Source organism: Phycodurus eques, chromosome 6 (assembly GCF_024500275.1).
Source record: "Phycodurus eques isolate BA_2022a chromosome 6, UOR_Pequ_1.1, whole genome shotgun sequence".
NCBI lineage: Eukaryota > Metazoa > Chordata > Actinopteri > Syngnathiformes > Syngnathidae > Phycodurus > Phycodurus eques.
The window spans coordinates 20,272,515-20,299,005 of record NC_084530.1 but is presented as its reverse complement, the minus strand read 5'-3'; the positions used below and the strand labels follow the sequence as shown (position 1 = coordinate 20,299,005).

Below are 26,491 nucleotides of genomic sequence, written 5' to 3'. Positions count from 1 at the left end.
ATGAATGGAAAATGAGACTTTTTAAATGTGCCATGGATCTCAAAGTGTAAAGTGTGAGCATGCACCTTGACGGCTTTCTTGAACTTGACGCAGAAGTCGTGGAAGATGCGGAATCCTTCGTCCAGCTTGAATGCGTCCTTGTCCTCACAGAAGAAGTCCACCAGCGCGTTGCCTTCCTTGCGAAGCTCCAGGCGACGGTGCTTCAGATCCACAAGCGTCTGCACAGAACTCTGAAAGCATTTGGAACAACAACGTGGCACAAATACATTGATTGATTGATTCTTTCTCTTCATTTCCTCAAAGTGATATATTATACAATAGTCTCGCATTTCTTGACAATGGATTGATTGACAGACCTCCAGGAATGACACCAGCTGCTGCAGTAATTCAGGGTCTCCCTGCACCTTCTCCTCCAGGGTTTGGATGCGAACGTACAAGGACGAGAACTCCAGCTCCATGTTCTCCACAGAGATCCTACATAGACGGAAAAATGGGTAATCACAGTTTTACAGCCAGCTCGACATTGTATACATATATATCGCATATATACATATATACAGCATATAGTGTACATGTTAATAATTATTGATGGTTTTACAGAAGGTTCATGTTTTAGCTTACTCGTTTTTATATATTTAATTAATACATTTTCAAAGGGTCACCTTTTCACGGTTTTAAATTATACCACGATAGGTTTTTACTTAATACGTTTAACTTTTGAAGGTAATAAGTTTTCACTTTATCATAGTGAGTTTTAGATTTTTCCTTAATAATTGTTATTTTGTAACATAATATAGTTTTTATTCAAGTTTACATTTAGTATGTTTTTACATCTTGAGTTTTAAGATTTAATGCAATCAGGTTTGTCTTAAGATTTCTGCCAAAGTCAAACATGAAAAGTATTAAAACATAATACATAAAGTTTAAACATAAAACTTCAGCAAAAAGTATTTAAATATGACTTATGTTTGAATTAGTTTTATTGTAATACTTGGTATGTTCGTACTTACTAAGTGTTATAACATAAGATTGTTTTAAATGAATACATTTTAGGTTTTAATTCGATGTTTTACATTTTTAGTAAGTTTTACCTTAATTTTAAGCGTTCACGTTGAAGTTTTAACATAATGTGTCTCTTTTGCATAATTTGGTTTTTACTCAATAAATTATACATTTTACATTCATATATTTAGTTTTTACTTACTAATTTATGCATTTTACCGACAAATACAGTATTTGTTTTACTTAACTTTAGAAACGTAATACTTGAAAATGTTACTGAATATGTTGTAATTTTTTTACTAAGCCTTCATTTTGATATTTACATTTTTACTTAAGACATTCTTCTTTTTTTTATACGTCACCTGGCTGCACTCTGGATGTGGACCAGTTTTTCCGGAAACCTTAACAGTGCCTCGTCTTTTTTCTTGGCCTCCTAAGAGAAGAAACATGTTTGTTTGCGTAGCGTTTTGCATAAGGGGGATGTTGAGCAATGCCCTAGCCTGATACTGCAGATGACGTTTGGCAAAAATATTTAAAATCGTTTTGTATGATTGTATGGAAAACACAAAAAACTAAATAAAAACATAGTAAGTTTCTAAAACAAAAATTAAAAACAAAATATTTGTTAATATAAAGGCACAACTTATTACATAAAATAATACAACAAAAAACTGAACACAAACTATAAAACCATATTCATTAAACACATGAAAATGTATATATATATATATATATATATATATATATATATATATATATATATATATATATATATAACTGTAAACAATTATAATAGCATGAAAATTATTAATAAAAAAATACAAATTTGTAAGCAAAAAGATAAGTAAAAATGTAAAATATGTTAGTTAAAAATGTTAAAATTTGTAAAGTACAAAATAAGAAATTGGTATACAATACTGGGGAAGAAATTATGTAATGGGTTCACAATGGGTAATACCGTCAAAATGATTATTTAATATGAAAAATTATGTAATACTGTGATACATAATAAAATAGGTAAACATTAAGTTAAAACACAAAGCACAGGTAAAAAATATTAAGTAAAAATGTTAATGTATATTAATGTAATAATTTGTAGGTAAAAGAATTAAGTGTATAAATGATTTATAAAATTGTAAACAAAAACACAAAGTAACAAATATGAAGTAAAAACAATACACAAAAACATTCGCATTATAAAGTATGTAAAGATTTATAAAGAAAAAAATGAAAGAAATGAAGCTAGCGACCTAAATTTTATGTCAGTTTACAGTTTATATATTATACTGTATTGACCAAAATTGACCATATATTTCGATTGTGTAAAAATATTTTTGGTACCATTGCAACAAAATGTAGCAGGTTCATCCCCGGCTTGTTGGCTTTGGTGTCGGCCAACGAGAGCAACGACGACAACTTGAAGCCCACCGCGTTACCCGCATAGCCTCCCTGAATAAATGTAAACCAACATGCGAACATTTAATCGTTTCACGACTTATGACCTTTTGCGTTTCGTGGCATTCACCTACTGCGTTCATGATGTTTCCCGCCTGCAGCACAAGATGCAAAATGGCGTGAAGCTCCTCGCAGCCCAATAACTCTGTGGGATCAAATCAAGACGTGCAATTGAATGCTTAAGATAAGCTAAATGTACAGTAAATACAATAATTGGACATATTTCTTTCTGCGTTATTGTAGTTCAGAAAAGTTGAGTAACAAAACAAGGGCCCAAGTGGATTATTTCCCACTGTTAGTCGTAACATCATAACAACCAAGTACAGTATTCCCAGTGTTTCTTATCACCTCCGCCAAGGTCACATTGCGATAACGCTACACTGCAACATCCTCCGCCAATGCCTCAATCATTATTACTGATTACAAAGGGTGGGCAATATATATTGCCTTCGATATAATCGTGAACAATGCTTTAACGATGTTCAATTTTATGTTATCGAATATTCAAACTGTCCCTAAAAGAAAACAACTAAACTGGTGCATGGATGGCATATGAGAAGGAGTAAAAGGAGGAAGTGGCTGAAAGTCCTCATTTGGCAAACCAGCAGACATGACTCAGTGGCAAGCAAAATAAACTCTCGCTCTCAAACTGGCGGGCCGAGCAACCTTTTCAGGAGCTTAACAAGTGGGTGAATTTAAACAATGGACCTCAATGGAACGCATCTATAGTTTTTTGTTGGCCGACAGGAAAATAAGACAGGCAATTGATGTACGTGCTGGCTTCCCAAAGGCGGCCAGTTTAAAAGCGAAACGAAGAGAATGGATGCCACTGTTACGATCATTTGTTCACTGGAGAATGTATTCATTTTGGATAACATTCACAAAGAAAATTGTGCATTCTCATTGTCATGCCAGCTGCTGATGAGGCTAATGTAGGAGCTAGCTACCATAGCCCTACTCCTGCCGCAGGCATTTTTAAGTAAATACTGTATTTCACTATCCCATCACCGATCACCCACTGCTTTACTTATTTGAACCCTCTACTGTATTACCAATATCAGCTGATTCAACGATTCCGCGGTCATGATGTCAAATATCATTGGTTCAAAATTACGTGTGTCCGTATGCCCGTGAGTGTAAAGCTTGATCTTTTTGCCATTTCACTCTTCATAAGAAACACCTAGTCATGTGGAAAGGTTTTAAAGGGTTTTTTCCCCTTGAATAAGCGAAAATAAAAGTTTTGGGGGTTTGTTCCCACACAAAAGAGGGAAAAAAAGAACAGAAAAATCTACTTCTTTATCTTAATTCTTGGCGGCACGGTGGACGACTGGTTAGGACGTCTGCCTCACAGTTCTGAGGATCCAGAGGTGGAGTTTGCGTGTTCTCCCCGTGCCTGCGTGGGTTTTCTATGGGTACTCCGGTTTCCTCCCACATTCCAAAAACATGCACGGTAGGTTAATTGAAAACTCGAAATTGCCCATAGGAGTGAATGTGAGTGTAAAGGATTGTTTGTTTATATTTGACCTGCGATTGGCTGGCGACCAGTTCAGGGTCTACCTCGCCTCTCGCCCAGAGTCAGCTGGAATAGGCTGCAGCACGCACGCGACCCAAGTGAGGATAAGTCGTTCAGAAAATGGATGGATGGATCTTAATTCTTTATCAGAATGCATGTTCACAAAGTATCGTTATCACAATGTAACTTTTACAATATAGCAGTATCGCAAAGTATTATTATATGTCATTACGTCAAGTGGTGTTATCGCGAAGTATCGTTATCGGAATGAATCGTTATCGCAAAGTAACATTGAAATGTATTGTTATTGCAAAAATTGGTGTAACTATTCATTTATCATATTGATGTTTCGATTTATATTCCTACGATCCAACTGTATCAATCTGTGCTTGGCAAGTTAGCCTTGCGGCCGTAAATATATTGATTTGAATCGTTTCAAAAGGTAATCAATTGATGGTATCGATTAGACTTTACACCGATCTGATCGGCTTGATCGGTAGTGGCTGATAATTAGAATTTTATGCTGATCGGCTTTAATGTCATAATTTGCTGATTGATCGGCACCGCAAAAGACATTTACTCTGCGTCGCCATCGTGTACAGTATATTTGAATCCAAAAGCTAGTTTATTTTGAGCCTTGTCGCATGTCTTTTGACATAGTACTGTAAATATTTGACAACCAAGTTATTATAATATATAATAGTTATTTTTAAAAAAACAACAACATGTCGGCGTTATGGGACAGACAACACGTAATGCGTGGATCAGCCTACAAGACAAATTTGGTCCTATATATATATTCCAATAGCTATACAACATCATAATAGCCATATCATCCCTTGTTTTGCCATGGTTCGGGTCTACAATCTGTGAAGAGACCAGTAGTAAGCATTATTTGTTCAGTGGTAGACTTCTCACGTGCCATGCGGGAGTCCCAGGTTTGGTTCCCGCCCAATGTGCTTCCCCTTTATAGAGACAGTAGCAGCTTAGTCCTCAAAATCTTTCGAATCACTAGTTTGCTTCGCTAGCACTTAATTCCCTTGGTGATGAAAATTTGTTAAAAATAAATAAATAAATTGTCTTTATGTCCCCAAAGTGTTCTGTAAATTGACTGTCTGTTGTACTAGAGCGGCTCCAACTACCGGAGACAAATTCCTTGTGTGTTTTGGACATACTTGGCAAATAAAGATGATTCTGATTCTGATTAGGCGGCACGGTGGCCGACTGGTTAGAGCGTCAGCCTCACAGTTCTGAGGACCCGGGTTCAATCCCAGGCCCCGCCTGTGTGGAGTTTGCATGTTCTCCCCGTGCCTGCGTGGGTTTTCTCTGGGCACTCCGGTTTCCTCCCACATCCCAAAAACATGCATTCATTGGAGACTAAATTGCCCGAAGGTGAGTGCGAATGGTTGTTTGTTCCTATGTGCCCTGCGATTGGCTGGCAACCAGTTCAGGGTGTACCCCGCCTCCTGCCCGATGGATGACAGCTGGGATAGGCTCCAGCACGCCCGCGACCCTAGTGAGGAGAAGCGGCTCAGAAAATGGATGGATGGATGGATAGTAAACATTACAATAATAAGGAATAGAAGCAACTTACTAGCACGTATAAATACTGTAGTTTTGCTACAGCTACCGTAGCATTAGTACATGAAAAATGCAAAAATGGTCCACTTAGCATCATGCGACAGTGTGATCAAATATATGGTGTGAGCACACTTGAAAGCGGACACCACGCGCGCACACACAGGTGTGTGTGTGTCACGGTTACCTCGAGTGGCGGCTCGTATGACATCGATGTCGTGACTCATCAGCGCACATGAAGGAACAAACTCCTCACCGAGCACCATAGCCTCAATGCGCACCGCCAACCTGTCACAAAACAAAATATGACGACGTCATCACACATAATTTGGAACACATGCCATGGTAATGTTAATATCATGGGTGGCAACTGTAGAGTAACTCGTGAGACACTTTTCACCAATAATAAGAACAGTATCACAATTCTGGCAATATTTAGCTAATGGTATGAATAGCACGATGCAATAATGATATATTATGATTATAATACTTTGCAATAATGGTATATTGTCATTACGATAGCTAGGAATAACGATTGATAGATACATTGTGACAATGCTCCATTATGATTGCAAAACATTGCAATAATGATATTGCTATTATGACACATTGTGATAACAATCGATATCGATACATTGTAATGGTATGTGGCTATTATGATACAGTGTGATAACTATTGATATCGATACACTGTGATACCGATACGTTGCGATGATGAATTTTGATTACAATACATTACAATAATTACATATTGGTATTACGATACACTGCGATTACAATCAATAGCTATTAATTGCGACAAGGGTGCATTGCGAAACAGATACAATATAATAACTACATGGTGACAACAAACCATGGCAAAAACAAGCAATAACAAAACATTGTTAAAAACACATTGTGATATTGATACATTATGATAATACATTGCACTAGTGATACATGGTGAAATTTGACAAAATGTGAGCTCTGTTCTGCACTATAAAAAAAACATACATCTGAAAATGTACTGTGTGATTCCCACTGGTGGGACACAATATAAACCTTAATCTGATCAGAGGTGACTCCTGAAAGAAAAGCCTGAACAAATCGGCGTAATCCACCCAGACAAAAAAGTCAAAGTGACTACTCACTGCGGCACCTGGATGAGCAGGAACATAAAAGAGTCCACCAGGGTCAGCTTGTCCGGGTCGCCTCGGAACGCCTGCAGCTTCTTCATCTGTTGAAGGGACACGGGAAGTTTTATTTTGTTTTGTTGTTGTCGGTGTGACACAGCGACGTGCTCAAACACAGACCTCGTCCGTGTCGGGCAGCAGCTTGAGCAGGTCTTTGAGGGGCTGGGCTCCATACGTCCCGCCGTGTCCTCGCCTTATGTCCTCCACAATGCAACGGTTGGACCTAAAAAGGGGGAGAATGGTCCACAGGTGCGGCATATTGAACAAGTTCACAAAAGACCCTTTGTTTACATAGGCCAGGTTTTAAAGAACGTTTAACAACACATTGGAAGCACTGGAGACATTGAGGGATTCATTTTGGTTCATAAAGCTGCATATTCTTATGATGGTCATATTTTGGGGAGGAAAAAAGTTGTACGCTTATAAGAAAAGTGAGATTCTTATTGAGGAAAAAATAATTAATTTTACAACTTTTGAGAAAAAAAGTAAAACAAGCATAAAAAAGTTATTTTAAGGGGATAAAGTTCTATTTTAAGTAAAGTATCTTTCAAGAAAAAAAATATCAAAAGACTTAACATTTTTAACAAAAGAATAATATTACAAGTATAAAGTAGTTGTTTTAGTCATGGAAAAAAAAGTTGTAATCTTATGAACATTTAATTTTATTTTTGTAGATGAAAATGTAGTTTTTAGAGGGAAAAAGTCATTATTAGGAGAATAAAGTTGAATGTGTTTATGAAAAAAGTTAAATAGTCTTAAGTTATTTTAAGATAAAGCTTTTATTTTTTCATGAAAAAATATGCAACACTACAAGATACAAATATTTAAATCCATCCATCCATTTTCAACACCGCTTATCCTGGTTAGGGTTGCGGGACGCTGGAGCCTATCCCAGCTGACTTCGGGCGAAAGGCGGACTACACCCTGAACTGGTCGCCAGTCAGTCACAGGGCACATATAGACAGACAACCATTCACACTCACATTCACACCGTCACTGAGTGGGAACTGAACCCACGCTGCCTGCACCAAAGTCAGGCGAGTGTACCACTACACCATCAGTGACTCAAATATTTAAATATGAATGTTTATTTATTTATAAATGTTTTGGTTTTTTTAGAAAAACCTTATAATTTTAAGAGAATGGAGTATTCAGATTTTCTTTTTGTAAAGTAACAAGAATATATTTTTTTTCAAGAAAAATGTTTTATTATTACTATTACGACTTATTATTTTATTAAAACATAGTGGTATCGCTGATATGCTTTCAAGAAAAGGTTGTATTCTCTTTGAGGGGCTGTAGCTCAATTGGTAGAGCTGGTCATCCAGTGACCGAAGGGTCGCCGGTTTGAATCCCAGCTCCGTCTGTTCACTGTCAAAGTGTCCTTGTGCAAGGCACTGAACCTTCATGTGCTCCCAGTGGGCATGGCAGTGACTTTTGTGGCAGCAGCCGCCCATTGGTGTGTGAATGGATGATTGTGACTCTTAAAGTGCTATATAAGTGCAGTCCATTTTCCATTTTAGAAGAAATGTGTATTTATTTAGACAAAATTGTATGTTTTCACAGTTTTTTTTAAAAAGAAAGAAAACGTATTATTACAAGAACAGTTTTTTTTTTTTTTTTTAAATTAGTTTTTTTTAGAAAAAAAACTATGAAAACAAAGTTGTATTTTTGAGACACGAAGTAGTATTTTTTTAAAAGACAAAAAGTCATAATATTACTTGTTACAAGTTGCTCTTCAATGTTGTATGCATCCATACTGTTTTAGCATTCCAGTCGACAATGTTGTGGGTGACACTTGACACGTATTTTCGGCTCCAGACTACTTACGTAATCTGATTTCCTAATCTCATCAAGGGCAAACAACAGAAATGTGACAAAGCTCATTAACAAACACACATTCGGACACTAATCCGCAGAAAGTAGGAAAAAGTATTAGTGGTTTAAAACTGTTTTCTGGCTGTTTAAACCCTAAACACCAGACAAGAGACAGGACTTACTTTTTGAACTGCTTGAGGAAAATGCCCACATTCATTCCCCTCTTGGAGTCCAAGATGCTGATCTGCAGCCACACACAAGGGGGCGACACGTCAAAGACCAAACAGGAAGTCTGAACACGCTGTAATGTGCATGCTAGGATAATAGATTAAAATGTCACTTCTTCCTCTACTTGGGACCTTCTTTTGAATACCCCCCACTGGCTTCTGATTCCTTAAATAAAACCCTACCCTAAAATAGATCCCTCTCCACAAATAAACGCCTTTCCTCAAATAAATGCCTCTCTTCAAACACATGCCTCCCCTATAATAGACGCCACTCCGAAAATATACACACTCCTTAAATAGACACCACCTCAAATAAACAACTGTCCTAAAGCACACACCTCAAATAAATGGCTCCTCAAATAAACACCTATCCGAAAATGTACGCCTCTCCTCAAGTAGCCTCCTCCAAAGAGATACATTTCTTCAAGTCAATTGAACTACTAAAATTGACCTCAATTAAACTTCTCTTCTCAAATAGACTCCCCTCCTCAAATAAACTCCTCTCTAATAAAACGCCTCACCTTAAATAAACGCTGCTCTTCAAATAGACACGAGACGCCTATTCTAAAATGAATGCCTCCTCAAAGTCTCTCATAAGAAAGATGCTTCTACTCAAATAAATGCCACTCCTCAATCAAACATCTCTCAATAGATGCAGTTCCTGAAATAGAGGGCTCCTCAAATGAACGCTTGTCCTCAAACAGACCCCACTCCTCAAATAGATGCCTCTCTAAGAGACTCCTCCCCTGAAATAAATGCCACTCCTCAATCAAACACGTATAATCGATGCAGCGCCACAAATCAACACCTCCCTTTATTCACATCAGGAAAAAAAACCGGGTAGTTACTGGAGTTATCTGAGTTTATGTATCGCTATCGTTGACACAGAGACATGATTGGCCCATTTGAACTATGTTGCTAACCAAAATAGCAGCACGTACCGTTAGGAATAGAGGTAAGGGGTAAGTCTAATGTTTAACTCCTGATGGCACAGGATGTACATTTTACAAATAATATCTAACAACTACTCTAGAATCTTTGATCCCCTGCTTTTCCCCTTATGTGTTATATACTACAGGTCAGGTTATGTATTTTCCCAGAATGAGTCATGATCCATTGTCACTATTTTGTTAAATGAATGTCTGCACTCAGGAGAAAAGACTTAAAGTAACCGTTACCTAACCAGTCCCTCAAGGGAAATTACTGTATGTAGTAGTACAACATAGCAGGAGCACGGTTGTTGTTGCTGTTGACACTTTCAGAACTGCACCCGCTTCTCTTGCACGCTCAGAAACTTTATACTGTGGGCGGCGTGGCGCAGAGGGTAATAGTATGCTCTGCAACCGGAGGGTCACCGGTCCGTATCCCTGCCTGAGTGCATGTCGTCGTCGTGTCCCTGGGCAAGACACTTAACCCACATTGCCCATGCCTGGATGTGGTTGGATGTTTGGTGGTGGTCAGTGGGGCCGCAGGCACAGAATGGCAGCCATGCGTCAGTCAGCCCAGGGCAGCTGTGGCTACATAAGTAGCTTACCGCTACTAGGGTGTGACTGTGGAGTGAGTGAACAATGTGTGCAATTATAAAGAGTATTTCAGTGTCATGCAAAGCGTTATATAAGTGTAATTTACAACCCCAATTCCAATGAAGTTGGGACATAACTAAAAACAGAATACAATGATTTGCAAATCATGTTCTACCTATATTTAATTGAATATACTACAAAGACAAGATATTTTATTGTTTATAGTAAATCATCATTAACTTAGAATTTTATGGCTGCAACATGTTCCCAAAAAGCTGGGAGAGGTGTCAAAAAATACTGAGAAAGTTGAGGAATGCACATTAAACACCCGTTTGGAACATCCCACAGGTGAACAGGCTAAGTGTGGGTGCCATGATTGGGTATAAAAGTAGTTTGCCTGAATTACTCAGTCATTCACAAGCAAAGATGGGGTGAGGTTCACCTCTTTGTGAACAAGTGCGTGAGAAAATAGTCGAACAGTTTAAGGACAATGTTCCTCAACGTACAATTGCAAGGAATTTAGGAATTTCATCATCTACGGTCCATAATATCATCAAAAGGTTCAGATAATCTAGAGAAATCACTGCATGTAAGCGCCAAGGCTGAAAACCAACATTGAATACCCGTGAGCTTTGATCCTTCAGCCGGCACTGTGTCAAAAACCAACATAAATGTGTAAAGGCTATCACCACATGGGCTCAGGAACACTTCAGAAAACCAATGTCAGTAAATACAGTATGGCGCTACATCCGTAAGTGCAACTTGAAACTCTACTATGCAAAGCAAAAGCCATTTATCAACAACACCCAGAAACGCCGCCGGCTTCTCTGGGCCTGAGCTTATCTAAGATGGACTGACGCAAAGTGGAAAAGTGTTCTGTGGTCCGACGAGTCCAGATTTCAAATTGTTTTTGGAAATTTTGGACGTCGTGTCCTCCGGGCCAATGAGGAAAAGAACCATCCGGACTGTTATGGACGCAAAGTTCAAAAGCCAGCATCTGTGATGGTATGGGGCTGTGTTAGTGCCAATGGCATGGGTAAGTTACACATCTGTGAAGGCACCATTAATGCTGAAAGGTACATACAGGTTTTGGAGAAACATATGCTGCCATCCAAGCAACGTCTTTTTCATGGACGCCCCTGCTTATTTCAGCAAGACAATGCCAAACCACATTCTGCACGTGTTACAACAGCGTGGCTTCGTAGTAAAAAAGTGCGGGTACTAGACTGGCCTGCCTGCAGTCCAGACCTGTCTCCCATTGACAATGTGTGGCGCATTATGAAGCGTAAAATTAGACAACGGACTGTTGAACAGCTGAAGCTCATCTAGCAAGAATGGGAAAGAATTCCACCTACAAAGCTTCAACAATTACTGTCCTCTGTTCCCAAACATTTATTGAATGTTGTTAAAAGAAAAGGTGATGTAACACAGTGGTAAACATGGCCCTGTCCCAGCTTTTTTGGAACGTGTTGCAGCCATAAAATTCTAAGTTAATGATTATTTGCTAAAAACAATAAAGTTTATCAGTTTGAACATTAAATATCTTGTCTTTGTATTGTATTCAATTAAATATAGGTTGAACATGATTTGCTAATCATTGCATTCTGTTTTTAGTTGTTCAACACAATGTCCCAACTTCATTGGAATTGGGATTGTATATGTCAATCATATATGCAGCACCAATGATTGGTTAGGTTGTCACACTGCAAAAACGCAAACTCTTACCTAGTTAATATGAATTAACTTAATTAACTGGCTTGAAACCCAAACTTAAAAATATAAAGACTTTCCTGATGTACTCGTTAGTACAAATTAACTTAAGATTCTTAAAATAATATCTTGTAATTTTAAACCAAGTCTTTTTGTCTTGCTGAAAATTTAGATAAAAGACAAAACTGTCTTAAAATAAGTGGAGTAAGATGTTTTCACTAGAAATAAGACACTTGTTAAGATTTTGCATTTTTGCAGTGCACTTACACTTAATTGGTAGGACTACATGTCAATCATTACACACATCAGCCACGATTGGTCAATGTTATTTTCTTTGTACAGACATTGGTCAGTCTACATGTCAATCTAGATGTCAAGACTCACCTCTTTGCTGTTGTCCTTGAACGATCGAGATCGGGAGACCCGGACGGTCATACCGGGAGCGGTCGCTGACCCCAGGCCACCCGTCCCCGCTTCCTCCTGCTGGCCAAACAGCTCCTCCACGGAGCGGACGTCAATCTGGTACTGCTGCTGCCGCCCCACTAGCGTCCAGATGTTGGGTCTCTCGCGGACTTTCTCCTCAGGGATGGGCTTCCAGAAGAAGCTGCGCACCCGATGCTTCTTCCTGCCGGGTTGGGCCAACGTTTGGGGAGGCGGAGGCGGGGGAGGGGGCGGCAAAGGGGGCGGGGGTGGCGCATCGGCGAGGGAAGGCGGCTCCGAGGCGGAGGGTCTGCAGCTCTGGGGCTCATTGACCAGCATCGCGGGGAGCTCTTGTTAGCATATGAGCGCTAATGCTAACTAACGTCACACTGAAGACCTTTCAGTCACTCGGAGGGACAGTGGGGAGGTGTCCTTTCATTCTATTTGGCTCCATCAATCAAAGGAGGACCACCTCCAGGACAGGGCGGGTGGCGGCCATTGGGCTGCACTGCAAAAACTGTGCATAAAAAAAAGAAGTAATGAAATAAGGAACGTATGACTGAATTTAAGCAAAATTATTTCAGTAGAAAACAGGAACATTTGTCGACAAGATTTCTTAAAACGAGTAAACAGCAAGCCTCAAAACCCCCACGGATGCCTTAACACTCATATTTATATTACCTAAACTTACAGAATATAGAATTATATTTGTTTCTTATTTTAGCAGTTGTCAAAATTTCAATAAGTTATACAGTACAGTGTTCCCCACTGCTTCGCATATTTTTAAGTAATTGTTTGTTGTGTGCGTTTTTACAGTATACAAGTAAATAGAGGCACCACTAAGCTCTCATGGAAGAGATGCCGTAGCAGAAGAGTAGCAGGTTTTGCAGTTTTTATAGTCACTGTTCCCACAAAGCAAAGGGAATATATGCCTGTGAGCATTGTTGTACGCTCAATTTGAATGTGTTGTTACTCTGTGTGTTAAAGGAGCAGTTGTTTGGTTTACAATTATTGTAACACCAATGCTAATTTGTTAGCCCATCTATAACACTTTATATTACATGTTAGCATTAAACTAGCAAAGATTTGTTAGATTATTTTATATTATTCATTCATTCATTCATTTTCCAACCGCTTATCCTCACGAGGGTCGCGGGCGTGCTGGAGCCTATCCCAGCTGACTCTGGGTACACCCTAAACTGGTCACCAGCCAATCGCAGGCCACATATAAACAACCATTCACACTCACATTCACGCCTACGTGCAATTTAGAGTCTTCAATTAACCTACCAGGGATGTTTTGGGAATGTGGGAGGAAACCGGAGTGCCTGGAGTAAACCCACGCAGGCACGGGGAGAACATCCAAACTCCACAGAGGCAAGGCCAGATTTGAACCCGGGTCCTCAGAAGTGTGAGGCAGATGTGCTAACCAGTCGCCCAACGTGCCGCTATTATAATATTATATTTCGGTTTAACATTTTGATAAGTAAATATATAATGTTTAATTATTTTGTTCTATGTGTCAGTTTTACAGTAAATTTCAACTGGGAGTGACAAACAGCTGGAAGCAAGCACGCTGTGCCTCTTATTTGGAGACCTGCGCGAGCGAGTCTTCTTTTCGTTTTCTCAAAGTGATGTTATAAGATAGTCTCCAATTTATTGGCAGTGACATAGCGAGAACAGGTGTTGAGGAATACAGTGGTGCCTTGGAATACGAGTGCCCCGACTTAAAGAGTTTTTCGAGATACAAGCTGTCAGTCAATCTTTTTGCTTTGACGTGCGAGGGCAAACTTGAGATATGAGCGTAATATGGTGGCAGTAAAATCGATTCAACCCACTTCACAATAAGCTGCAGTTTGGCAAATGGTGAAGATTTCAGCAAAAATAATCTTAAGGCTGTTGAATGCCACTCCCATTTGAAGTTTACTGTCAAACTAAACAGAACAAAGACAATAACACGAGTATTTGAACCAACCAAATAACGTTGCTAACGGTTAGCATTGTTAGTCGCATTGTTAGAAGCAAGGGATATTTGAACACAAACAGCAACACATGCAGACAGATAATATAACAATACTCGCAGGCATATAATCTTTATCATCTACGAAAAATGACTAATGTTACAGCATATTATTGAGTCACTTACAGGAGCAGTGGAAAAATAAGTTCTTCTTGGTTTGTATCTACATGACTGTACTATACTGCAACCCGATGGACAAGGCGGACACACCAGAAGGAGCAGCACAATTAAAAGAATTGCAATATTAAATCTTGATGCACAAACGGTTTAATGCTTTACATACTATTTAATTATATTACCATAACGTAACCATTGTTTTTATAAAGTAAAATATTATAGAGTGCTATTTTTCATTATTTAAAAAGACACAGCGGCACGGTGGACGATTGGTTAGAGCGTCAGCCTCACAGTTCTGAGGAGCGGGGTTCAATCCCCGGCCCCGCCTGTGTGGAGTTTGCATGTTCTACCCGTGCCTGCGTGGGTTTTCTCCGGGCACTCCGGTTTCCTCCCACATCCCCAAAACATGCATGAATTGGAGACTCTAAATTGCCCCTAGGTGTGCATGTGAGTGCGAATGGTTGTTTGTTTGTATATGCCCTGCGATTGGCTGGCAACCAGTTCAGGGTGTACCCCGCCTCCTGCCCGATGACAGCTGGGATAGGCTCCAGCACGCCCGCGACCCTAGTGAGGAGAAGCGGCAAATACAAAAATTAGTTTTTTTTGTGTGGAGAGGCTGGAACGGATTAATGGCATTTCCATTCATTTCAGTGGGGGAAGTTGACGCCAGATACGAGTGTGTGTGAATTACGAGTGTGGTCATGGAATCAATTTAATTTGTACCTCAAAACACCACTGTGCTTTCAAAAATGTCTTTAAATAACTAAGTATGTTTTGATATGTTTGTTTGTTTTAAAAAGATTTCTGAATATTGCGGATTATTACTTATTGTGGTGTGGTTCATATCCCATGGAACATATCCCTACTAATAAATGGGGGTTTACTGGAATACCTTAAGATTTTTAAGGCAAAAAATGCTTGAAGCAGATCTTGGCAGACAAAGAACAAGCGCACTGTGTTTTACCTTGATTTGAGATATTTAATCTTGGAAAGTTTTGAGTTTTTTTTTTTTTTTTTTTTTTTATTGTTTTCCCCCTTTCAGTGTGTGGAGGCGACAAAAACAAAGAAGGGGTAAGGATTAGGAGGTGGAAGTCAGGCATGTTTCCGCCGACAATCATCGGACATCAGCGGCGACCCAAGGCAGGGGGCGACGGATCAAAGAAGCCCAGAGAGGTTCAAAAGCAGGGACTTGGTCAGATCTAATTTTTTGTCCCGTTTTTGAAGAGCTTTGAAGTCTGACCCAGGAATGTTGAAGGTTCTGACACATGCTTGCATGTGGTACGAAGCACTATAACATTATTATGACATCATAGTGTATGGTCAATGGTATCGAGCAAGATTAAGAGTTTCAAACAGCGGATGGGGTTTTGAATTAGGCTTTAAAGTCAGGGCTAGGGATTAAAGCATGTGTTAGGGTTTCAATGCAGGTTTACGGTTTAACCGTAGGGTTCAAGTTTGGGTTGTAAACCTGGATTATTTAGGGTCTCAAATTTGGGTTCCAAGCCAGGGTTCAGGTTTTAATTTAGGGTTTCAAGCCAGCGTTGAGGCCGTAAAGTAGGATTTAAGGGTTTCAAGCCGGGTTTAGCATTTCAAAGTATGGTTTCAAATCAGGGTTAGAGTTTTAAACCTCCATTTGAAGTAGGTGTTTGAGCTAAGGTTAGTGTTTTAAAGTAGGGTTTGAAGTGAGAGTTCACGTTTGGGTTTCAAGAGGGTTTAGGGTTTCACAACTAGGACTTTAGGGGAAGGTTAGGACGTTAAAGTAGGGTTTTAAGATGGGGTTAGGGTTTCATATTAGGGTTTACAGTCAAGGCCTCGGATTCCAACCTGGGTTAGGGTTTCAAATTTGGGTTCCCAGTCAGGGTTAGCGTTTCCAATGAGAGAATTCATCAGAAGACTACAGTCTACTGCATTCCTAGCACTCCGTCTGCTGTGTACATCCATCCATCCATTTTCTGAGCCGCTTCTCCTCACTAGGGTCGCGGGCGTCCTGGAGCCTATCCCAGCTGTCATCGGGCAGGAGGCGGGGTACACCCTGAACTGGTTGCCAGCCAATCGCAGGGCACATAGGAACAAACAACCATTCGCACTCACAGTCATGCCTACGGGCAAATTAGAGCCTCCAATTCATGCATGTTTTTGGGATGTGGGAGGAAACCGGAGTGCCCGGAGAAAACCGACGCAGGCACGGGGAGAACATGCAAACTCCACACAGGCGAGGCCGGGGATTGAACCCGGGTCCTCAGAACTGTGAGGCTGACGCTCTAACCAGTCGTCCACCGTGCCGCCTGCTGTGTACAATGTCTCCTTTTTCTTGCATGGTAAAAAATGACATACAAACATCAAAGACAATCCTCTGTAAAACAATGAGGCGTTCACTGGCAGTGTGGTGGAAACTCACGTCTAAAAAAAAAAAAAAAAAAACGAGCCAGTAAGTACTCAAGTGTCACTCACAATCCACCCAACATGTCCGTCAATCCTGTCACTTGATACGTTTGTTGCCACTCACGGGATTAACGCCACCACGCTAACAGTGTTAACAATGTACCACAGACCACCCAATTTAAAAATCAAGCATTTTGGGGCTTTTTCCCTCCTTAAACCAAAACGTGAAGTCGTTAGCGTCAAACGTTACGTCAACACTAGCGTCAGCGTCACGTCTTGTTCGCTGCCTGATACTCTGGTACATGATTAATTAATCAAACTCATGTCTAATTCAACATAACAACATCTGACCTCCCTGTGAGTCATCGGCTAGTGTTAGCCCGTGGCTAATTGAGTCCTGAAAGTGACGCTTACGTTTCCCTCGGATTCTAATATTCACATGGACATCTCCATTAACACAATTTCCAGCGGGTTCTGATCTTGTCTCAATATCTATGGTCTTCAGCAATTAATTACACCTGCACTGCAGCAATTAAAATCCAAAGGTCATCAACTTGAACATCTCCATAAGAAAACCAGACTCACTATACACAAGGACATGTACAGTCATCATCTGAACCACTACAAAGATAGTTAAAGCCAAGCCGGATGTACCTACTACACAACCCTAATCCATAAAAACGAAGGCAACTCCAAGACACCATTCTCCCTAGTCGGCAATATTTCACACCCACTGGACTCCATTCCCTCCCATTTATCCTCATCTGTTTTCTGTAATTCCCTTATGCCATTTTTTTGTTTTGTTTTTTAACAAAGCTCAAACAGATCCAATAGCAACTTCCTCCTTCCTCCTGCATTAGTCCATGATCACTTTTCTACAAAGGTTTTACCCTGCCTACTCCCAAGAACCTTTCAGAAACCCTCTACTTACCAACTTGACCCGCTCCTTACTGTTCTGGTAAGTTGAGTTGAGTTCACGGCTACCGTACGGCGCCTGTATCTCAAGTTTGAGTTCGCAAGTCAAAGCAAAAAAAAAAAATAATCATCCAAAGACAGCTTGGATCTCAAAAAGTCATATAAGTCGGGTTAGTCGTATGTCAACGCACCACTGTATTTAGATTTAGATGAATGTTTTAGAGAATGGCTGTCTCGAAGCACTGACACAATTTATAGATGAACAATAAACAATAATGTTTTGTCTCAGCATTCAAAAAGGAAATTTTGATACGTAACCGCGTTAGTGTGAACGAGTGTCTGCATCTACATAATGATTTTGTTCACACAACATGAGTGTGAATGTTTGTCTCCAAGCATTTATCGATGAAAAGTGAATTGGAATGAATGTTTGTCTCACAGCATTTACCAATGACTTTTTGATAGCTTCAGTGTGTGCTTCAATGCTTCTCTCAGTATCAGCATTCACAAAAAGATTTGTTTATGCGAAATAGCATTCGCATCGATGTTGGTCTCTCAGCATTCAAACAATATTTGAATCTTTTATACACATGACCAATAGCGTGAATGGTTGTCTCTCTGCATTCCTATATTTTTGACGAACAAGGGCATCCATGTAAAAAAAAATTCTTTCAGCATTTACACAATGACTATTTCTTGGGACAAAATTTCTCCCAGCATTTGAAGCACGTGATTCAGCATTCTCAATAACATTTTCTTAAACAATCGATCAGCCTTTGATGCACAAAAGCACAAGTGTGAACGTTTGTCTCTCAGCATTCACAAACAGGTTTTTTTTCTTGGACAATTGGTCTCAGCATTTGATGCAATATTCACTCAGCATTTATTTAACATACAAGGAGACAATTAGTATGAATTAGTGTTTCTTAGCATTAAAAAAAAGCAGAGCAGTAGTACGAATGTTTGACTCTCAGCCTTCTCAGATTGACTTCTTTTACACATACAGTGGCAAGAGTTTACAGAATTCCGCCATGAATGAATACAATGGACGAGTCCTGTGGGGTCTGGTGGCGAGGGTCCACCTGCTCCCCAACCCTCAGGGCGTTCCCACTGACCACCACACCTGACATTATGTCCTTTGACACTGACAGATGACACGCCTCTTTGGGCCGAACACGAAACTACTACAATTGATACCACTGCTATCCCTTATTGATACATTAGTTAGGAGTATGGATATCAACAACGTCTGGTTAACGCCATTGTTGGTTGTTCATCCTCAACATGTATTCTATGCGTCACTGCTGAGAGTCAAGGGTGCGCGAACCCCCCGCAACACCCACTCTGGAGCGTCCCCACGAAACTTTAAAAAAAGTTAGCCCCAGCACCAGTTTTAGATATTGACAGAAAGATAGATAGGAAATTGTGTGGACATGTCTGTTGTTGACCAATACTGGCCACTCATGCCAGAGTAGCATCTGCTCCATTTGCACACTGACTGAGGAGTATCTGCAACATTTGCACAATCAACATTGTCCCAGATTATCGTACGACTCGCTTGAAGTCTCGGCGCCCTTTGCACAATGGTCATTGCACCAGACTATTGCAATATTAGTCATTCGAACTGCTCTAAGTGCTATAGGACTCTGCATTTTTTGCACAATTGTCAAAGAAAAAAAAAAAATGTACCGGCATTACCAGATATGTAGCAACCCTTAATTGCTCAGTGACTGTTTTTCTCAATGTCTTTATGTCTCAAAAGTGTTCTCTGCCAATTGACTGTCTTTTGTCGTACTAGAGCGGCTCCAATTACCGGAGACAAATTCCTTGTGTTTTTTTGCACATACTTGGCAAATAAAGATGATTCTGATAAGAGAACACACAAAAAGGTCTCTAGGTTCCATGCCTAAAACTGAATAGGAAGTCATTTTGCTTTGAAGAAGCCATTTTGAGGCAAATTCCAGGGGGTTGATGATCATTTTGAGGAGTCACCATGAAGAAGGTGGTGCATGGTTCATCAATTTGCATTGAATTTGACAGTTTGAACTTGAGTTTAAGTTATCAAGATAGTCTGCTTTTGGTTTATAAAAACAATGTAACAGTGGCTGGCTATTTTTCCTACAACTGTTAAATCTAAAAATGAACAGAATCTCAATGCCGTTTTTGCGTTACGTTTGAAGGTCAAGTTGTCTTTCATAATCCCCCCCATCACTAACATCCAATTTCCTGAGGGCCCCCCACCGGCAGGAGGTCTTTCAGCAACGCCGCGGGGGCAAAAGGGTGCCTTGCAAAGGGACTTACCGGGACAATCCTCCCTACTCTGTCGCCGTGGGAACGCTCGTTAGCGGAGACCTGTCGGAACGTTTTGTTTTTCATCCCGCTGACCACTGTGGACGGGATGATGGATACCAGGATGCCGGACATTTGACTGGGTACACTGACTCTTATGTAACACTCATACTAACCATGGGGAACAATGAACAGTGTTATTGCAGCAATCCCAGATTAAGAGATTTTTTTGTTAAAGGATTTAAGAACCAAATAAGCATGGACTCATTCAAATTAGGGTTTCAAATAAGGGTTAGCATTTCAAACTAGGGTTTGGGTTTCAAACAAGGGTTAGGGTTTCAGTGTTCAGGTTTTAATGCCAAGGTTAGGTTTTAAACAAGGGTGAGGGTTGCAAATTCATGTTAGGGTTTCAAACTAGGATTTCAAGCCTGGTTTAAGGCTTCAAACAAGGGTTAGGGTTTCTAATTGGGTTTAATACAGGGTTAGGATTTTAAACAAGGGTGAAGGTTTCAAACTCAACTTGGATTTCAAGCCAGGGTTAGAGTTTCAAATGAGTATTGCAAACATAGGGTTTAAAAGTAGAGTTTGAAGTGAGGGTTTTGAATTAGTGTTTCACTGTACGATAAAGGCTTCAAATAAGGGTTAGGGTTTTAAAATATGTCTGGGTTTCCAATGAGGGTTCAAGTCAGAATTAGAGTTAGTTTGGGTGTGAAATTAGGGTTTCAAACCAGGTTAAGGTTTGAAACAAGGTTTAGGGTTTCATTCATTGCACAGTGAATACATTTTTAAGTCAGTCAACCGTATCTTAAACTGCATCTTGTATCTCCTCTTGCCAGCACAATGAATACGTTTAAGATAGTCAATCTTGTTTTGTAAACCAACTCATTAACGCACGGAGATAAATTAATGAATAATAAATTTAGAGGACATATTATGGAAAAAGTACTTTTTGTTTTCATAAAAAACTTTGTGTCCGGTCAAATGAAAGGATCCACGACATCACTTTTTTGTACTATGTTTAAGAAAAAAAAAAATCCAGGTATTTTATGTGCTTTACTTTCCTGCTTAATATTCTTCAGGGCAATTAAATTCACCTCAATATCGTCCCTGATGAGACACTCGACTGGCCCACAATTCAGCAATGTGACTATAAATAGAAGAAGATGGGCTCCTTTCCTTCCATCATTGCATCAAAGCGACATGCAAAAAAATATTTTTTAATTCACTCATGGGGCAAGCCAAAAGTCGTAACAACTGAAAAAATTGTAAATATTGAGGCAAGTGTGAAACTCGTGTGCTATGTTGACTGTTTGTTGTAATATAATGATGGAGTTTTGTTTGCTACATTGACTCTTTAATGAGTAATAGAGGATTTGTTCATCGATTACATAATTTCATTACTACTTATGAACCTGTTTAGCACAGTAATATTGTATATAACATTAATACGGCAATATTATTTAGCATTTAAGAAATTTGTTTTAATTGGAGTATTCTAACGGTAAAACAATAGGGCAGAATTCAACATTTGTTTGTTTCATCAATATTATTTAAATTAGATATTAGATGGACTAAATGACTATTTCCAATAATTTAGCTCCATGAACTGTGGATTTTTAACTAATTAGATTTTATTAATATTTTTTTTTCTTGTCTTTTTTATCGTATTGTTGATTTCTGCTTTTCTGGCATTTTTTAAAATGTGAAATAAAAAGTGCTGTATAAATTACATTTATCATCATTAGCTGATAATAATCATCATCATAATTATAATGTGTATATATATATTCCATATAATAACAATAACATGCCAAGAGTGTAGTTTGCTCTACCTAGTGGAGACGTTTGGGAACTACACACAATCACAACTTCATCAAAATTGAAACTTGAGGTACCTTCTTTTGCCATAAACTGTATTGACATCTGTGTTACACAGTAGCTAAATTTGAAGCGGATCAGAATAAAACTGTGGTCTGCGCATACACAAACATAAGTGCATCCAGATGGGATTTAATAACAATATAAAGCAATCCCCTGCACCTGCTGTGGTCCCACACCTACTGTACTGCACCCTGTAGAGTTTAGCGTAAACAGGCTAATAACAGCGTAGTAGTGTGTTGCATAGCTGCAGATGAACGGAAATAACAGTGTTAACACTAGCCTGTAAGTAAGGGGACTTAGTACCTGGGAGTGCTAGAAAAATTTGCATCTAGCACCACTGCATCCAACTGAAACACAATTGACAAAAAAAAAAACGAATGTTCCTTATGAGAGGACACATGAAAATCGGTAAGAACCTATGTTGTGAAATGTACTGGTAGTCTGGGGTTCGACCGGTTCTATCGGGACACTTCCTTTACCCCCCCCCCCCCTTCTCCCTTCCCCCAACAGATATTTAGCTTTCGACTCAGTTCAGCATCGCCCCCCACCCTGGCCAGTGGCCGATTAGCTTCTGATCGACAACGTCCATTAGCACACGGTCTACGAAACATATGTGACTAGCACTGACCGACACCTGGCGGAAAAAATGTCGGGGGCCACTGCTGTAGTTTTGGATCAAAGGCGGCAGTAAAGTGCCAGTGCGTCAGATTGGCGGGAAATTTGGCACATATGTTCATCAAGACGCATGAAAATCAGTAAATAACCTATGTTGAGAAATGTACAGGTTGTCAGCCATTTTGGGTTTGAAAGCGTTGTTTTATTTGTGGACAAACATTTTCCAGGTGCCAAACTTCTTCTGGATTGTAATTGTTTTTTTTTTTTTTTTTTTTCAGGGCCAAAGGCTGACTGGAACAAAACACAGTAACTAGCAATACATGACATATTACATTTTGGAAGCAACTTGCCCAACACTGACCGTAAATGATTCAACTCTCAAATTGGCCAGGTAAGAGACCCCCAAAAAAGGGCTGAGACTGGAAAAACCAAAGGCCGACTCTTCTCCTGTTTTGTTCTTTTGTTACAGTGGAGTTACGGCTGATGTTTCTGGCTTGGAGCGATGGGGCCGACTCCCATGTGTCACCTGAGCAATTTGATCCACCTCCTAACCAAACTAAAAGGCAAATATGTCGCTAAAATCGCAGGCTAGTTTGTTTTAGTCTGGTCTTAAGCCGACACTTCCGCAGGTGCCATTATTTAAAGGTGGAGCAGGTGCTGGTGTCGCCATGGAAATGGGATCCAGGAAAGGGACGGAGGGAATGCAAACATGTTTGTGTGCCAGACCCACCACCCCCCACACCCCCGCCACCTCCCTGAGGGCACCGAGACACACTCACTTGAGGATAAGGAACATAAATCACCTGGACAAAAACGGAGTCGCTATCCCTTCAAAACAGTTTTGCACTTTTTAACAGCGAGATTCTGTGTTCAATCAGTTGATTGTTTGTCTCACAGCATTTACCAATGACTTTACCAATCTAAACAATTTCATCAGTTTGTTCCTTTGCTTTTGTTTTCGCTATGAAGATCACTTATATACAAGCCTTGGCGGAGGCTTGTATATTGGAGGTGGAGTCAAGCCTCTTGCTTGATGAAAGCTATAAAAAAAAAGTCAAGCAACTATTACAAAATTTAGTGTTGCCTGTTTTTGGGCGGCAAAAGGTAGGATGGAAGAGCGGTTTAATTTTAAGCTGTTTGTCCCCTGCCCCCCAAGAAAAATATATAATCACATTAGTGCAACTGATTTCTAGGCTAAATAAACCATTCAAATTAACTTTTCAGGCTTGGCAGAAAAAAAGGGAAACCGTCAAATCTAATTACGTACAATTTTTTTACGTTTTGCTCCTTTGCTTTAATTTTAACTATTAAGATTCTCGACGACAGTGTACAAACGCTGAAGCATTGGCTGAGGTCCTCTTGTTTGAACCACTTTTAAGCTTTCACTGAGCGAAGAAAATGTTTCAGAGCCAGTTTTTTGGGTGGCAAAGGGTGGGACAGGTGGGCTGTTTAATTGTAAGCCGTATATCCTAAAAGAATCACATGGGTAAGACTAATTTCCAGGCTATAAAGAACACTTGAGTGGACCCCACGTTGGCAGCGACCATTCAGCTGGCTGCCCCGATCCCACACAAATAAATCAAGCCCTCCCACCACCACCCAGAATCTTCCTCGGTGGGATGACGTCAGAGGATTGAGTTTTCCATGTGAGTCTCAGCCTCCACAGCAACCACCCAACCTACACCATACCCACCCCCACCCAAGTGGACCCGACCTAGGGATTTTTTTTTTCTTCTTCCACAGGGGTATTGTTCCTCACACTTGAATGGATTGGCCTCTAACTCATCTCAGCAGGCGCAATAGTGTACAAAAGCCAAGGAAAGGCTGCCTCGCAAACAGGCGCAGAGTTGTAAAAACTTTTAAGGTTACGCCGAGCTCTCAGACAGCGAGATAGCTAGCAGTGGAAAAAATACCAAACTAATCAAAAAGGTTTCTTTTAACCAAGCAATAACATGAACCAGGAAGTTAACATTTGAGTTCAAATAAGGCTATTGCTAAAATTTGTTTTGGGAAAAAAAGGCTTAACTACAAGCTAGCCTCCAATGTCAGATCAGATCAAACCTTAACGTATTTTAGAACATTACTTAGTAGCAAAACAAACAAGGCCAACTTATTATTTCATATTCCGATCTGAACTTCTAATTAACAATAAACTGTCGGAAGACTTTTTCGATTAATTGCAAAATTCACAATTTTGTACAAATACAACAGGAACTGCAAGAACCAGCAAGCTAACATTTGATCAAAATAAGGCTAAACTTTGCATGAAACAAAAGGCTTCAATCGAAGTTAGCCTTGGATGTCGAATATAATTATTGTAGTATGTTAATTACTCAACTTTATTTGTAGCACTTTAACAAATGGCTGTACATAAGCTCGAACAATTTAAACCAAATTAGCAAAACGACTTCTAATTCAATAATTAATCATCCAATCTGAAATTTTAATTAACAAAATGTCACCAGATTCCAATTTTTTGTATTCCAAATTCACAATTTAGGATGAAATTTTACTTAAAAATTACAAATAAGCCAAGGGGGTAACATTAGATGACAATAATTAATGGCTAATAACTGAATTTGGCATGAAGCAGGATAAATTACAAGATAGACTCGAATGCTGGATTACATTTAACATATTGCACTTCTTGATTTACATAATTTCAACTTTTTTTTTTACCTGCAATATTTGATTGCAATGACTTACATTCTGCAAATATGCATTAAGTTCAGTAAAGTCACCAAATTGTAATACACTACCTATTACTGGTGTAACACACAAAGGCCAATTCATTAATTAAATAATTTGGAATTTTAATTAATGCTAGGGCCACCAAATTTGTAAAAAAAAAAAACCCATCCTTTTGTAAAAAATAATTTAAAAAAATAGAAAATAATAATAATAATCGTAGGTACAAATACGGTTATCACTATTCATTTCACTAGTAATTATAACATTAACAATAAGTGATTGCTCGACAAAAAACTTAGTCTTTTTTGCGATTCTAGTGAGTTGGCCATTGTTTTCTTTTTTGTTATTTTAGCACATCATTTATACGACACAATTTATCCGCTACTGCTTTGCAAAATACGAAATTGTAGTACAGTAGCTATTGTACCATACACAAAGTACATTATTAGCCAAACGAAGCTCGGAACTGCTTCATTTAACATTACGGTCTCATCTCCACACATAAAAGTGCAAAAAAAGCTACAAAGTTGAACATAAAAAGTTGGATAGACTCGTGCAATGCAGTTTCTTGGCGGGAAAAAATCCAGGGACACAACAAAAACAAATAGGCCCAATCTGTAATAATTAATAATAAATTTCTTTGATTCCAATAATAAAGATTACTTTTTTTCTGTTGTGTCAATGAGTGCAACAGATTCGGAGCCAAAAAGTACATAAACTAAATTATGATGTCATTTGTGGACCTCCACTGCATTGCAGAACCACCTCACGGTGACCTTAGTTCGTGAGTGACTCGGAAGGTCCACACAGGCAGCGGTGAATGATGCAAACGTTTGGCCCAAAAAGGCACTCTCTGAAGCGGCTGCGAACACCACAACGCACCGGTAACCTGTCCACAGCAGACTCCCACAACCCCATATTCAAAGACACACACCGGTGTGACGAGGCCTCACTTACCGGGTAAGGATGGTTCGGTTCGGTCGGGACACGTTTTTTTTTTTTTTTTTTTTTTTTTTAAATAATAAAAAAAAAAGATTCCGCTCCGACGCCGTTGGCCTGGTGGCCGAGGACACTCGCCAGGGCGAGGACGACGACCTGTCTGCCGCCGCAGAGCGTCTGCGTGTGCGAGGCTGGGGGACGGAGCCACGGAGCTCAATCAACCA

The 26,491-nt window shown here is 39.6% G+C and overlaps 1 protein-coding gene across 2 annotated transcripts in view; it reads right to left on the bottom strand.

Moving 5' to 3' along the window:
* Positions 1–26,342, bottom strand: part of fhdc1 (FH2 domain containing 1) — a 28,686-nt gene extending 2,344 nt beyond the window's left edge. Inside the window, exons 1-11 of one of the 2 annotated variants that reach the window (XM_061679780.1) lie at positions 26,286–26,342; positions 12,383–12,935; positions 8,721–8,782; positions 6,841–6,943; positions 6,679–6,764; positions 5,736–5,836; positions 2,532–2,602; positions 2,344–2,451; positions 1,365–1,435; positions 357–474; positions 66–230 (exon numbers count right to left, since the gene is read on the bottom strand). In XM_061679780.1, the coding sequence (XP_061535764.1) occupies positions 66–230; positions 357–474; positions 1,365–1,435; positions 2,344–2,451; positions 2,532–2,602; positions 5,736–5,836; positions 6,679–6,764; positions 6,841–6,943; positions 8,721–8,782; positions 12,383–12,757 (1,260 nt within the window). In that variant the 5' untranslated portion in view covers positions 12,758–12,935; positions 26,286–26,342. The remainder of the gene's footprint in view (positions 1–65; positions 231–356; positions 475–1,364; positions 1,436–2,343; positions 2,452–2,531; positions 2,603–5,735; positions 5,837–6,678; positions 6,765–6,840; positions 6,944–8,720; positions 8,783–12,382; positions 12,936–26,285) is intronic. The other variant, XM_061679781.1, reaches the window with a different exon arrangement.
* Positions 26,343–26,491: the final 149 nt, after the last annotated feature.